General features: G+C 36.7%; 1 protein-coding gene across 1 annotated transcript in view; it reads left to right on the forward strand.

The window, feature by feature from the left end:
- The window catches only part of LOC150100569 (uncharacterized), a 305,525-nt gene that overhangs the window by 148,391 nt on the left and 140,708 nt on the right, over positions 1-16,426 (forward strand). The window contains exons 4-5 of the mRNA XM_090401835.1: positions 8,536-8,600; positions 8,718-8,788. Of these exons, the coding sequence (XP_090257961.1) occupies positions 8,536-8,600; positions 8,718-8,788 (136 nt within the window). The remainder of the gene's footprint in view (positions 1-8,535; positions 8,601-8,717; positions 8,789-16,426) is intronic.

Consider the following 16,426-nt stretch of genomic DNA (forward strand, 5'->3'; position numbering starts at 1 on the left):
AGGTCATATATTTTCTGTGTACAAGTCTATGTTTCTACACCAGATCAGAGAGAGTTGTAGAAAGTTTTACCACTGATTTACTAATTATATTATACTTGACAAGAACTTATATTATTGTTTTAATTCTTTACCCAAACATGCACAAACAAAGTTTGCATGCACAAAGTTTTTCAGTGATTGGTTCCTGTATTTCATCAGGCAATTAAAAGTACAAGCAGTATATTTCAAACTCACCTATGTCTTTGCAATATGCCATTAAAATAAAATTCTTGCGAGGTTCATAACCTGCATGAACAAGTATTTTCTCTCCACACTGGTGAAGCTTGTATAACTCATGTCAGGATGCCACTAAATATGCTACCACTGTGACATAGTTGCATTCTTTCATGCTGGTTTATGCCCTTACATATTTCATGCACAGGTACCAGCAGTTGCATAACTGCCATGCATTCAGTGCAAAATTGCTTCCTGTTTATTGGAAGTCTTAAGTAGCACAAAAAAAGGTACTGTCTATAAAAATGGGAGATAAAAGTTAGCCATCAAACTATCATTCCATTGCTCTCACCTCAGTACTTTCAAAAGTGATGGAGATCATCAGCAACCAGATTCTTCATTATCCAAGACCCATCAGTTAATTTGTGATCACCAATATGGATTTTACTGTAGACCACCTTATAAACCTTCCCTATCTTTGGACATGGTCCATGGAGAGATTTGAAGAAACCTGTAATTGCATTTGATATTTCCAAAAAATTTGATCATGTCTGACATCAAGGCCATCTCAACAAGCTACCATCTAATGGCCTCCTCCTGCCCATTGTGATTGCATTGCCAGATTCTTCTCGGGTTGTTCATTGCATGTTGGTGGATGGCTACCTCTTATCAGATTTCTTTATCAATGCTGGAGTACCCCTATGGTTCTCTACTCTCTAGCTTGAAGTCCTATTCATAGTTTTTGCTGATGACATTACTCTCCTCTTCCTAATTCAAGAAACCCTGTTGTGCTCAAATGATTGAAGCTTTAAGATCTGCCATAACCAATATCTTAAACACTAATATCTTCACCATTCTCAAGTATAGATGAAGACTACTACTTAGTGAATTTTATTATTATCAAAACACAGTCCTGTCTTATTATCTGAAAGAAAGATCTAATCCTGTTTCATTCCCTCTTACTTTTGATAATGCCCTAATTTCCATTCAAGACCAGTTTCTCCTTCTTGAGCTGGCTTTCACATTCAGCTTATCCTTGTAAACCCACAGATAGGCTTCTCGGTCTCTAAAATAATTGGTATTTGTTTCCATTCAGATTTTCTATTCTTCACTAAATTACTTCTCTTCTGCTCAACTACTGACACTTTATAAATCCCAAATCTGACCAGCCTCAGAGTATTGTTCTCACATTTGGGGTAGTATGCCCAAAAATTCTTAGTGCGCCTAAGAATTTTTGGGTTCACAGACGACCTTCTCTCATCTCTCTCACACACCCAGATTACCTGAAAATTTTCATAGGCATTGGCTCCACTGAACTGGCCACTACCATCCTTCTTTCCTCTAATCATGTAAGAATTAGGCTAGAACAGCCACTAGTCAACATTCATATACACAGTCTAACTCCAAACATATCAAACCAACTTCTCATTTCCTTCTTTCATTCCATTTACATCGTATGCTGTTTTCATCGATGAGTATAACTTCTAGCTTTCCAAGAAACTTATTAATATATTCCTTTCTCCTTAACCACTTATCCACATGCACAACATGGCTCTGTTATAGTTCTTGTGACTTACGTGTTTGGTCATCGAAAATCATATCAGCTTGTGCTTTTTATTCCCTTGTAGGGAGTGAATGAGGCCGGTTTTAAGCCCTATCTAAGGAGACTGAATGGCAGTTCAGTCTCCACCAGTGGCCAATCAGAAATAGCTGGCCCAAGACTGTCACTAATTTTAAGCAACATCCAGTGAAGAGACTGGTAAACAGGTGCTGCCAAATCATGGACTCTACAATAACACAATATGTTATTGTGTGAAATAGTGTCAGTTCTACTGTCAGTTTTCATGAGTTTACAAGAGGAAAAAAAACCCACTTGCAGTGCCAGATATTGACTAACCCAGAAACTGATCAAAGAAAAGTCATTTTAATTGGTGACTAGAATTGAACTCGGATCTTTCTTTGAGCAGCCTAGTACTGAGGATGTATATTCCACTTCTACTGAGCTACACAGGCCTTTTATGTGTTTGGTTGATATACTGTATATACAGGGTGTTCGGGATAAATTTGACAGTTTCGTAAGGAAAAAGAAAATCTTCTTTGTATCTATTAAATTTAATGAATTGACAAAAAAACATTACAGGCAGAGTTAATTACAATACTATCAACAAGATTTACTCAAAATAACCACCATTAGCATCGATCACAGCTTCAATTCTGCTTCGGAACCTCGAACAAGCTGATGCTACAGTCTCCCTGGGAAGGGCCGCAAAAACTGTTTTAATTTTATCCATTAACTGGGCTTTTGTATTACTGGAAGTGCGATTGGTGTCTTTTTCAACTGCCCCCATACAAAATAATCCATGGGGTTAAGGTCTGGAGAGTTTGGAGGCCAAACATTTGGACTGGTGAAGTCGTAGAAATTTTCAGACAACCATTTTTGACTTTTCCCAGAGGTGTGGCAAGGGGCCGAATCCTGCTGCCATACATACGGCCTACCATTGGCTACCCTTGTTATCCAGGGCTTGACTACAGTTAGCAACTCCACGAACAAAGTCCGAATTCCAATGCCAGGGTTCTTCAACACCTGTTCCTGCAGATTTGCGAGGAATTCTGCTGTACGAACGCAATCAGATCGTCTGCTAGGGATCTTTCTTCTTGCTACATCCTCGTAGTCACCATTGCAAGTCTCTAGTTCATTCCTGATTGTTTTTACTGTATTCAGGGAGCATTGGGCAGCAGTCGTAATATCCTTATTTTGATGGCGGGCACGAATCATCATGATACAAGTTATTCTCTTCCATGATTCAGGTGGGTTCCAGCTATCCATCCTTTCTGACATCTTGTATATGAATGAAGAAGGGTCCAAACTTTTAAATGAAGAGAAGTGTGTGTTAATACATGTAACTTACGGAAAAATATAATTAATTATAAATATGTCAAATTTATCCTGAACACCCTGTATATATACAAGGATGTGTTGAAAAGTTGTGATAATCACCGTGAAGGAATTGAGATAGAACCATGTAATTTACACATTATTCTACATATTCCCCACGAAGTGTTATACACTTGTTACAACACTGCTGCTGCATCATTTGCAATACTCTGAGAAAAAAGACTGCCTTTTTGCACAAATGAATTAGCTGCAGATATGACTTCATCATCTGTGGTAAATTTTGTTCCTTTCAAGTGTTTCTTTAAATTTGGGAATAGGAAATAGTCAGATGGGACCAGATCTGGTGAATAGGGTAGGTGAAGCAGACATTGAAACTCTAAGTTGTGTATTGTCTGTTGGGTTTCATCAGTAGTGTGAGCAGGTGTGTTGTCCTTCAAAAGCAGCACGCCTCTGCTCAGTTTCCCATGGCATTTTTCCTTCAGTATTTCCATCCATTCCTTCATGTCTGTTGAATAAATTGCTGCTGTAACAGTTTTGCCTTTTTTGAGGTAAGGATTAGATTACACCATCTATATCCCAAAAGACAACTGCAAGAACATTCCCTGCTGACTTTTGTGTTTGGAACTTTTTTGGCTGTGGAGAACCTTTGTGTTTCCATTCCATTGACTGTTGTTTGGTCTCTGGGCCATAGTGATGAAGCCATGTTTCATTGACAGTCACAATATGAGCCAAAAATTTGCTCCTGATTTCTCAAAGTGATCCAGAATCCCTTGAGATGACAGCATACACTCTCTCTTTTGGTCGTCCTTCAAACATTTATCTACCCACTTCATTGAGAGCTTCTGCATGTCCAGATGTTGGTAGATAATGACCTCAGCTTGTTCCCTGTATATCCTCAGTCTTTGCAATGTTTTTGGTTGGTATTCATCTATCATCAAGAATCATGGCATGCACTGCAATGTTTTCAGGTGTGATTGCTGTGGAAGGTCTTCCTGACTTGGTGGCATCTGTTGTCTCAGGATGCCCAGTTTTAAACTTGGCCACTCATCTGGCAACTGTTGGATATGCTGGGGCACAGTCCCCTAAAAAATCACACAAACTTTGGTGAATCTCAGTTGTGGACTTGTAGCATGAAAAGAATTGATGACATCCAGCACCTCTGTGTCTTTAAATTTCTTCAAAATTTCTGGCAGTTCTTCTTATATATCCTAAAAGAAAAAGAACAAATTATTACAATTTGATGAAACATGAGGATTAAAGAGTGTTAAAATATGTCCTTTCTTGTGGTTATGTCAGTTGCTTTAATATCATTTTTTTTCTAGGTGTTTAGCAGAAGTGTACAGACCCCCCCCCCCCTCATATATATATATTTTATGTGGTTCCCATCTAGTATTTATAGATATAATGTACTATAAACCTATAGTATATTCATACCTTGGGTGGGGCTAAGAAACGTGGAACTTTTTCAAGCCCCTTTAGGCCTCCAGTAAGCTGGGTGGTGGTCTCACACCAGGCAACGAAATTTATCTATCACCTAAAGACAATCGCCAACATCCATGCTCACAGTGGGATTTGAACCTAGAGCCTGTTTGTTGAAGAGCAGATAAACTAACCACTCAGCTAACCAGTCTTATATATATATATATATATATAAGACTGGTTATCTATATATATATTTATATATAAATTATATATATATATATATATATATAAAGACAACACTTAATCTCTAAAGTAGGATTTTCGGGTTATTTAATCTTTACCCTACCTGTGATAATGATGTCCTATAGATTTACAATCTTTCATTTGTTTATGGGCACACTGAAAGTTTGTTGTAGGCTGAAACTCATCACATGTACCCTGTACCCCTGGACTGCTGATACTTTTTTTTTGGGGGGGGGGGGGTATTTATTATAGAGGACCCCACTCCAGGAGGTAAAAATACTTTTTCCTAAAACTCCACTATAGCAAACTATGCTGTAATGAGCAGTTTCTTTGATCTGTTATAGAGTGCATGTAAACCACAATGAGCATCTCCAAATTCCCATTAAGACTTTTCTAATATCCTTACCTTTTTTGTAAACAATTTCATGTTCATCATCCTCTGCATTGCCAAATTTATAATAGCTTGTCCATGTATGTTTAGTATTGTCTTGCTGAATATTTTCTTCTCAAGCACAGTAAATTGCTCCTGGTTACTGTATCTATTGAGTGGACATTGTTTTTTGCTGCCAGTAATACTCCTTCCCTTGCTATGTATTTCCTGTTAAATGCTCTGTCCTCTCAACTTCCATATTTCATTTATGCATTTTTTGAATTCACTGAACTGATCTTCCTAAAAATGTCTGTAAAAATACATTATGATTTCATTTTTCTTAGTAATATAGTTATGGTTTTGGTTATTGACAGTAAAAGTTCTGGGCCCATGTTCTTGTTTGTAAAAATATGTCAAGTGCAATCCATTTCAAGAATTATTATTGCATTCAGTAATTCCACATCATGTTCTAAGACTTATTGTGGGAGATTGCACCTATTGCATCTCTTCTTATAACCATTAACAGACAAAGCACTCACGACTGACTTAGGCAACTCATTCCATTCATTCATCACTCTCTAAATGAAAATTCTAGTCCTCATGCCCATGCTAACCACACTTTTACCCAACCTAAAGGGATAGCCTCCTGTTCTGTTACCTCTAGCCAAGTGCTGAAACATTTCCCCTGCATCAATCCATTAAAATCCTTTAAGTAACTTAAATGTTTCTGTTATATCTCATTCCCTTTTTCTCTATCAACCAGCTTTGGCAACCCACAAACCCTCAATCTGTCCTCATAGGGAGCACTCCACAGACCACTCGCCATGACCTCAGCACGAACGCAGCCATGGGATTAGATATCATAGTGGCCCATATATTATGAGAATGTTCAAGGGAATTATCATCTCCTCTAACCAAGCTGTTTAATTTAAGTCAGTACTGGGAAGGTGCCAGTGGAGTAGAAAGAGGACAAAGTAGTCGCATTGTGTAAATGAGTCTCCAAGAAAGAAATAGAAAATTATAGGTCATTCAGTATCAGGAATATGATGCTCTATAAGGAACAACATGGTTTTGTGAAGGGTAGGTCTTGCCATAGTACTGTATGACCATGGATGCAAGATCCCTCAACACTTCTGTGCATTGCAGAAGAAGGCGACTCCGTTCCAATGATAGGGTAATCAATGCAGTTTGTGGAATGAGTATTTATTATTATACTTCAGAAAATTAGCTTTTCTTTTATGAAAATTCTAGTTTTTAAAGTGGTAACTATTTTGCTTGAACAACAGTTGGAAAATTTTATGTATCAAACACGTGATTGCATGTGTTGGTGACGAATTCATATATCGCCTTATTCTTTTCTCCCCTTCAACATGAATTGACTCTTCTTGGCAATCTGCCAATGACACCTTGCTTCTGTGGTCAGACAGTAATTTGCTTGCTTTTTATAATCAAATGACAATGGAGTTGAATAAGGGAAATAGCTATTTCCCTTATTTAACTCCATTATTGTATGTAAAAGTATTTGACAAGATTCCACATAGAACTCCGTTGCATAAATTGGAGCAAATGGGGATGGATATGAATCATGATTTGAATTAGAGAGCTGCTAATGAACAGATATCATAAAATGGTTTATATAAGGGTTGAATCCAGGAGACATGACCAGTCATGGACCACAGGGCTCAGTACTTAGTCCTCTGTTTAATTTGTATATTAATGATATAGAAAATTATTTGAAAGGAAATATTCAGTTGTTTGCTGACAATTCTAAACTGGAAAGAGCAATAGTAAATGAAGGGGATGCAGAAATCCTGAAGGAAGACTTGAACAGACTAGCAGTATGGGCAGAGGTAAATGCTGCCAGTTTAATGTGGCTAAGTGTGTAAGGTGATGCACTTTGGGAAGAGATCAGAAGATGTGTACTACATCGATGGAACCGAACTGCAGGAAACTGATGAGGCCAGGGACTTGAGTGTGATTGTGGACAGGAAGTCAAAGTTCAGAGGTAAGCCAAAACAGTTCATCAGATTACGTGTTGTTGAAGAACACACTAACAAGCAGGGATAAAGAGGTTATTGTTCCCCTATATAATACTTTAATAAGGCCACACTGGACTACTGTGCACAGATCTGGACTCTTGGATTCCATGGTGATGAACTTGTGAAGAGGATCCAGAGGGAATGACAGATTATAGCAGGTCTGTGGAATACTCTCTATGAGAATAGATTGATGGTCTCTAGGCTTCAGAAATTATCTGATATATGAAAAAGAGGAGACATGATAGAAGCATGTAAGTTATTAAAGTAGTTTTATAGGATTGACACTGCAGACCTTTTTTTTTTCAGTACATGGCAAGAAGTGAGTGATTAAGGGGTCACCAGTGAAAGTTGTATATGTTGCTTTGCATTATGGGTTACTAAGGCAAGTGACGTGAAGTTTGTCCACCTTTGCCCCCAGTTGCCCCAGTCCTGAAGATACTTCAGGCACAAACTTTGTTTGCTTACACTTGGATAAAGGATTAAACTAAATATATAGTTTGAGAGTTGTATAAGAGTGTAGTTAGCAATTGTGTTAGGACTAGTTTTTTGCTTGGAGGATGGTAAATGGGTGAAATGGATTGCCAGAGGTGGTTGTGGATGCTTCATCAGTGAATGAGTTTCAGAAGTATGATGGGTATTGTGTGAATAAATCGATCTTCGATGATGAGTCTTCTGATTCTATGGAGATACCTGTATAATAATAATAACTGGTAATTTTCCCCTTTACTGTAATTTCTATGTACTTTTAAATATTCAGTTTTATCCTCGTTGATTTGTAATCAACTATGATTGATTTATGAATTATATCATAATATAAATTACTTAAGTTTGAAATGAAGGTTATACATGAAAACTTTAAGTACATTATATTGATAAAGCATGAACTGTTAAGAAATCTAATATATACATTTATCAATTATTCCTATATTTGAATTTTGGGTTTTCTACTGACTCAGCACTTTCATATATGTGCCCAAACTATTTTTCCTCCAACATTCTTATGCTTGACTTCTTCTAAACGTTCTCTTAAATTTCTAACATGTTTCCTAGCAATACTGTTGGTCTTTCTTTTGATGGTTGATCTTCTGAGGCTGTTACTTTTCTATATGTTAAAATATTTTTATGCAGACTAAATGAAATAATTTACATTACAGCATATCAGCCTCTAAAGGTTAGAGAATATTTTAAAGTATTCATTACCTTTAATATTTCTTAATAAATTAGCTTTTCTCCTGTTTTTCATTGTGTGTTTGTGTGCGTACACAAACATATATATTGTATTTCTTATATTATGATAATGATTTCTTAATTATATTGAGCTTATGTGATATTTGAAGAAAGTTTTATTTCAGAATTTGGTTTCGTAGAGGATGATGTTGTCTGGGTTGAATGGAGAAGGCTTCATTGGCCAGCTTTGGCAAGTATTATTGTATGACAATTTAATTTTTTTTTTGTTTCCCTTTTTCAAAAATATAATATGTATACTTCTAGAAAACGTACTGTTCTAACATGTGAATTTGCATTTAATTTATAGGTTCGAAGAATATATCAAAAAGAGAAAATGGCATCTTTGATGTTTATTGATACACCTACCAACAAGAATGGGTTAGTAAACTTTATATATATACACACACACACACACACACACACACTTTTTTTTAAAAATATTTCTTGTTCTCATTATACATGAGGACACATGATAGTTGAAAGACTATCATGTGTCCTCTTGAAGGAGGGCACGTACTAGTCTGACTTTGTAAACTATTAATGACAAACATTTTCTAGACCTGTTTAAAGAGAAATATAAAAGGACATGTTAAATATACTGAATGATTAGAGTTCATTCATTTATTATTTTTATTTAGCATATGACATATTACACATCACAAAGAATAAAATTTATGACAAACAAAAAATTACAAGTTAACATCTAGATTACAAATAAAATCAATTGGTTCTTTGGTTGCAAATGGGAATTCACTAAAATTTCCCTTGTCGGCTCTTAAAGAGTGTCTTGTATAAGATGTCGCGCTCATTGCCTCTCAGCTCCACAGTCGCAGTTTGGGGGAACTGCATTGGATCACTAATGAAAAGCATTGGCACATCTACCATGTCCTATTCTGATTCTGTTGAGAGATAACCAGATTCTATGCAGTAATTCAAAACCAGGGGGTTTCTGTGATAAATGGCATAGTGTGGCACTCTGTTGGTGATTCTTTAAAACCGCCTTGCTGACCAGGCATTGTTCATGCAGAAGTTGTTTGCCAAAAGCACCTCTGCAGTTCTTAGTGGAGGTTTTCTAGAACGAAGTCTGTTGATATTAAAGTTTTGAAGGTCAGAGTGGATAGGAAGCTGCTTAGTGGACACAATCTTCTTGTATTCATGAAGAAGTGCATAGGTTTGGCAGTGCGATCTGGCTCAGAATTGGGAGTCAATAGATAGGCATTAATTTAATCATACCTGATATCAGATGCATGGTGTTATTCATTTGTGCATCTATAAGTTTCACATGGGGCACAATTCATCCAAGCTGGAATGCAGTATTTTGCGGAAGAGTACACAAGACCAAGGACTGAGCACCTTAATGAGTTAGCTGTAGCACCCCAAGAGGTGCTGCAGAGATTTTGTATTATATTATTTCTCATTTTCAGTTTTTCAGCTGTTTTAGACAGGTGAGTTTTGATCGATAATATCCTATCAAGGTGACTCCAAAGTATATAGGGTACTGCTTATATAGAAGATGATTATCCTCAAGATAGATTTCTAAAGGTCTGCCATTTTGTTGTTAAGATGAAAACATGAGGTTTCTGTTTTGATTACACTAGGCTTAAGTCTCCATTTGCGAAAATATTTTCCAAGGGATTTCACATTGGTAGTTAGGATTTCTTCTGTCATTTCAACAGATTTATGTCTAGTTGCTATAACCCAGTCATCAGCATACTCTGGTATAAGTTATCACTTGTCTCATCCCACCTGGAGATATACTCTTTATGCTATCCCCTGGGGATTGTCTTTTTAGTTGTGCTTATCACTATAACTACAAATCTGTCATAATTGCGACTGGAAGGAGGCTATCCATCCTAGTCCTTTGTCAAGTTGTTCAGAGAAAGCAGACCACGTGGCTAGGGGATTAAAGAGACTAATGGGATTTCAGAGCCAATCTCTACAATAATTACAATAAGCTGGGCTAAATGCCAATACTCACTATGTTCGCGCGGTTAGCCTAGTGGCTTTGCACTTCACAACCATATGCCTGGGGAAGGAGTATTCTAGGTTCGATTCCCGTCAACGACGTGAGGAGCTTAAGGATCTTCCTCAGCCATAGCCAAGATAGCTGGTCTTGGGCATGGGCAGCAGGGTTTTATCCCCTAATTTATCTGGGGTTTTTCATCCCACAGGCAGGCAAACTGGCCCCTTGAACACACAGTCAAGAATACCGCCCTTACGGGATGCGACAGAGGAGTGGCGAGCCGACTGCATTAATACGCCAGTAAATCCCTCATTAGGAGTGGACTCAACCCGTCCTTGGATGGACGAGTAAATGGAATGGATACTTTCTATATTGATTTGGCAGATTTGGACACTTTGTCCAGCTTTTAGGTCCTGTAGTCCTTGCAGTGAACTAGCTCTACATCCCAGTTGATTCATATTTAATTAAATGCTAACCTCAGATAAAACTAATAGATTCTTCAGGAAGTAAAAACAAAAGATATGTACAGTAAGATAGCTCTGAAAACTCACTTCTTTTAAAAAAAATATAATAATAATAATATATAATAATTCAAGCATTATATTACAGATTAACCAAGTGAATCATCTACCATAGTGATTGACAACCCAATGCCTCCTTTTCATAAACATTATTTTCTGACATCTGTTTCAAAAGGAATTTATGAAGAAAAAATTATCCTTATGCCATACTACAAAATAGCAACAATAAAAAAATTGGTTAAAACATATAATTTATAAAAACAAAAATATTTTTTGAAATATTGTAGCAATAAGCTTTAAGCATTAGCTTATAAATCTGTAAGAAAATTTATAATTTAATATATACAATTTCTTGATTCACATAATTGATGAAACTGGAAACAATTGGTTTCTATATACATTTTTATTATTATTATTATTATATTGATCCCATACACGAGAGGCCGAGGAACGTAACAAGCACATCAGTGTCATGTGTGAGGTGCAGATGTGGATTGAAATAGAAGTTTTTTGTTGATTTTTGAAGAGTTGCAGGTTGTAGTTGTTTGGAAATACATCATGAGGAAGGCGGACAAAATAAAAGCGGAAGATGAGAAGCAGATTTGGTGTGTTAGTAGTTGCACACTAAAGGGTTGCTGGGCAGCTGCTGCTCTTATATTCATTGGTGCAACAGAAAGTGGAGGAATGAAGGTATCATTCATTTCCAAGTTACATGGTCACTATTCCAGTGACCATAGAACTACCTGTAGAAGAGAATGCTGAAACACTGTACCTTTGAGATAGAGGTTGAAGTGAATCTGTAAGAGAGGAATTATCTGTGAGCCTAATTGCTCACCTCTGGATGGCATCAAGGATTTTAAGGGAAGTTTTAGGTGCACAACCCCAAACATGTGAGCAATGAAACATGAACTGAACATGAAGCTGTAAAAAATAGAGAAGAAAAATTATAACAAGAAAATGCATGAAATATTCTTAAAACAAAACTTAGGCATAATTTTATTTCTTTAAATGCTCCATTCCCAATCATTATATCCCCCTCCCCTTCCCAGAAGGCAGTGCCATCCCATTTGAGAACTACTAATGTAGCATTATTACACATAAGCATTTTATTGTTATGCATAGCTTTTAGATGGTTGCTAGCATAGTACAAGTCTGATTTGCTACATAACTCTATGTGAGACTTTTTTTCAGACCCTTGCTTCCTATTTAGGATGCTTTGAGAGCATATAACTTCACTAGGTTATATGAATAAGTAAGGCATCAAGGTTGATGACCAGATCATGTCTTGGTGTTCTCTGGAGATGTGGGATGTAAGGCCTGATTGATCCTGCTGTTTTAAGTTCAATGTCGTTAATTGTTCATTTCTTCAGACTTCCTAAATTTCTGTTATGGCCACTTCAGACTTTGCTGCATGAACTAAAGATCTTGTAAACACTAAAGTGTTTTTGGAACAGAACATTAGTGTTTGGGATCCCATAAGAAATTTTGATATCTGCTGGTTTGAAAGCAGTTCTGATAGTGGCATTTTTTTACTAACCAAGTGCTGAAATATTTCTTCTGCATTAATCATATAAAACTCTTTTTTTCACCTATCAACCATCTTTTGCAACCCACAAACCCTCTATTTTTTGTCATAGGAAATAGAACACTCACTATCTTGGTCACCTGCCCAAACCCCTCCCTCTGCCAATTCTTCATCCTCCCAAAAAAAATCCAATGACCAGCTTGAACTTAGTTATCCAGATGTGGTCATATCAAGTGTTATAAAGTTGTTCTGTCGTCAAATCGATGTTTTTCTACTTTTTATATCTTTATACTCAGTTAGTTGTTATACCTTTATTTATCCTTTTGCTTACTTAAACCTTATACGATCAAAATCCTACCGGCTGCTCTATTGTTATATGTTTATCTTTCATTATTTATTCTTTCTTCTCTTACTTTAATGTTATTTTTATATCTAGGATTGTTTCCTCTTCAGATACTGGCAAATTTATATTTTGCTGAGCCGTTATCCAGATGTGGTCATATCAAGTGTTATAAAGTTGTTCTATCGTTTACCTACCCAATATCTTATTTTAACTGCCGTATAGATTCAGATTATTGCAGTCATGACCTAAATCTATATTTTATATTCACTCTCAAAATCCTTCCCGCCAAAATAGGTTCTATTTTTATAAGTGGTAATTTGGAATTATAATCAGGTATGACTCAGGTTCAGGAAAATATGACACGTTTATTGGAATATCTAAAACACAATACAAATTCATACACTTAATTATGTTCAATACTAAATAAACTCGAACTAAGAGATTAACACATTCAAACTAATTAAAACTTATAAGGCATGCTAAACACAGTAATTACACATCGGGATAAAAATCAAATGATAATAAGTTAAGCTAAATTCCTTCTAGCAGTATTACTCGTAAGAACAAACTATCACCCATTCTAATGTTACTGAGACGCTAAATTTTACCTTTCATATCGCATCAAGTTAATCCTATCACATACAAGTTACAAAAGATCTCTCCTAAACAATTCTTCTTGCTCACAAACGAGGTTAACTTTCTAAATAGTGACTGTCCACAGAGTTCCTTACTATAAAGTTCTTAATTTCACAATCGTAAACAATCTTCTTTCTTCTAATGAACATTCACACAAAATTAGAGCAATTGCACCTTACCAACTTTTTTCCGCGTCATTCTGCACCACGTGTTTGTCTGGATATTTCTCATCTATTTTGGCTGTTTTACGCCAACATAGGGATTACGCTATCTTCATTCTTTCTGCCGGAAACGGCCTTAATACTCCCACATTAGTTCTGCTGAAAACAGCACTCTAAGAAATATCTGTGGAAGAGACACAGTGCAAAAAATGACCTTCTGTGAGAAGTGGTGATAGAGCAGTCTCATCTATCAGCTGAACAGTACCAAGAATTTTAAAAGCAATTTTAGGTGCAGTATTTTGAGGTTAGGTGGAGTAAGTAATTTGATATATAAAAACCATCTTGAGCAAAAAAGATACCAAGTTTTATGGAAGCTAAGGATGCTATGAAAATGATGCGACTATGGTAGCAGTAAGATTGATAAGAGATATGGTCATGAGTATTAAGTGAGCATTGTTGAAGGGAACTAGAGTCTCTTTTGTGAGAAAAATGAGAAACTCTGTTTTGGAAGCACTGGAGATGACAAGATTGTTATCACCCCATTGAAGGTTGGTGTGGACATCAATGTTTAGGGCAGTTATTGTACATGATCATGAAGTTTGAGATGTTTGAGCACTTGCAAGGCTTGCTGTATGCATAGGATGAGTAGAATATGCTTTCAAAACTGTGAATAGGGTTTGAAATCAATGATAGCAGATCATTTATGTGTATGAGTAAACACTTGCATTAATAGGAAAATCTGAAGAGAGAGAGAGACCATCTTCCACCATTACATGTAAAAAACCTGAGAGAAAATTATCAATCTAATTATAAAGGAAGAAATTCAGACCATATGGTGGTAGATTGCTGAGGAGTCCTTTATGCCAAACCCTATCAGATGGCTGGGAAATGTCAAGTATAACAGCACATGTTTCACCAAAAATTTCCATGCATGTTTCTGGGAGTGGGATGTAGGCAATATCTATCATGGATCCTGATTGGTAAAATCCGTTTGGGTGGTCACTGATTAGTTGACAGTTCCCCAGGTGTTGATAAACTATTGATAAACTTTCCATTAATTTAGGTAATAACACTCAGACAAGGCAGTATGTCAATAATTTCATGGTAGACACTTATCACATTGTTTTTAGAATTTACTCAGCTTGCTTCATCCAGTGTAAATGGTAAAGAAAGAGATAGTTTGCATCTTTCATTTGCAGGAATTGGATTAGAAAGGGATGAAAACCTGTGCAAGTGTATCAAGACACAGTGCTGGAACCTGTGGTATGGCCCCTGAACAACACCTTGTTTCATGGTGGGCAGTTGACCTTCCAACAGGACTCAGCTCCTGCATACAAAGGCGAGGACCACACAGTAGTGGTTGGAGGTGAATGTGCCTGACCAGTTATCACCATCTGATTGGCTGTCTGGAAGTCCTGATCTGAATCCATTGGACTTCAGATTGTGGTGTGACCTTGAGAGAGAGAGTAGCCTGCAAGAAATGACATCCCAGCATCACCAGCCTTAAGGTGGATTTGGAGCAAGTAGTGGCAGCATTTCCATTGGATGTACATGCTGCCATTGATATGTGATCTCGTTGACTTCAGGCACACTTGTGGGAATGCAAAAGGGGGCTATTTCATACTTGAGTGTATATGCATGTTATACATATGGTTTGTATGTGCTAAAGGTTATAAATGATTTACTAATAGATTAAAGGTTTATGAACTGTTCAAGTTCAGTATTTATTGCTAGACTAGGTACAGTACATTCCTAATCCACTGAAATGCTTTAAATGTCAGAAATATGGCCATACCCAAACTGCCTGTTGTGGCTCTATCACCTATTCCCAATGTGGCAGTAAAGAGCATGATAACAAACAAATCTTACTCTGCAAAGCAAGCTAGATGTATAAACTATCAGGGAGATCATCCAGCTTACTTCCATGCATGTCAGAAGTGGAAAGGTTAAAATAAAACAAAATATATATCAGGATGCAAAAAGAAAGTCAGCCACCACCACACACTTTGTCTGAGATCCTCGTATGCTGAGAAGGCAGCGGTTAAGAAAATGTCAACAACAACTCAAACTCACATGTCTATTCCACCATCTGATAATTTCACCTGAACTTTATGATCATGAATGCTTCTCTGTTGAGCATATCAATCACATGATGCACTGTCTCACTCCCGAGTCAACTCTAAAAATGGTCTCATTTGATGAGAACCCACTTGTCAAATAATTATGGCAAGGATATTAAAGATAAAGATAAACCACCAACCATCCCCCCCACAGAAAAAAATGGATACTTCAGTATTCGCTAAAAGGAAAAGATGCATACAGGCCATCCACACTTTCAGAATTAGTTGATAAATATAAACCTGACAAAGGTAAGCTCTCAGCTACCCAGAAATCAGAAAAATCTATAAAGCCAAAACAACAGAAAAATTTTTACATTGGAACTGTTATGGGTTTTTGCCAGTATATCGATGATATCAAGATTTTGCTGCAGAAACATAAGCCTTTCTGTTGCAGGCAATATATTTAAAGCCCGATGAAGATCCTATCTTAAGAAATTTCACTGTTGTACACAAGGACAGAACTAGAGATTTTCCTGCTCATGGCAGAATAGCTATCCTTGTAGGCAGTCATACTCCTTTCCATCATATCTAGCTTGATACTGCTAGATATGATGGAAAGTATGTTCAATTTATTTACCACTGGGTGTAGAGTTAAATGAAATCGATCTTGATAACCTTATCTTGCAACTGCCTGAACCCATACTTCTTATGGGTGATTTTAACATTGGGAAGTGTTTTGCACATTTATCATAACCACGGACATCTGGTTACTATTTGTGTGCTGCTTCTTCATTAGGCGGGCTCACT

This window comes from Typopeltis vanoorti, chromosome 12, assembly GCF_054136105.1.
Source record: "Typopeltis vanoorti isolate ZY-2024b chromosome 12, IOZ_Tvanoo_1.0, whole genome shotgun sequence".
NCBI classification, from domain to species: Eukaryota; Metazoa; Arthropoda; class Arachnida; order Uropygi; family Thelyphonidae; genus Typopeltis; species Typopeltis vanoorti.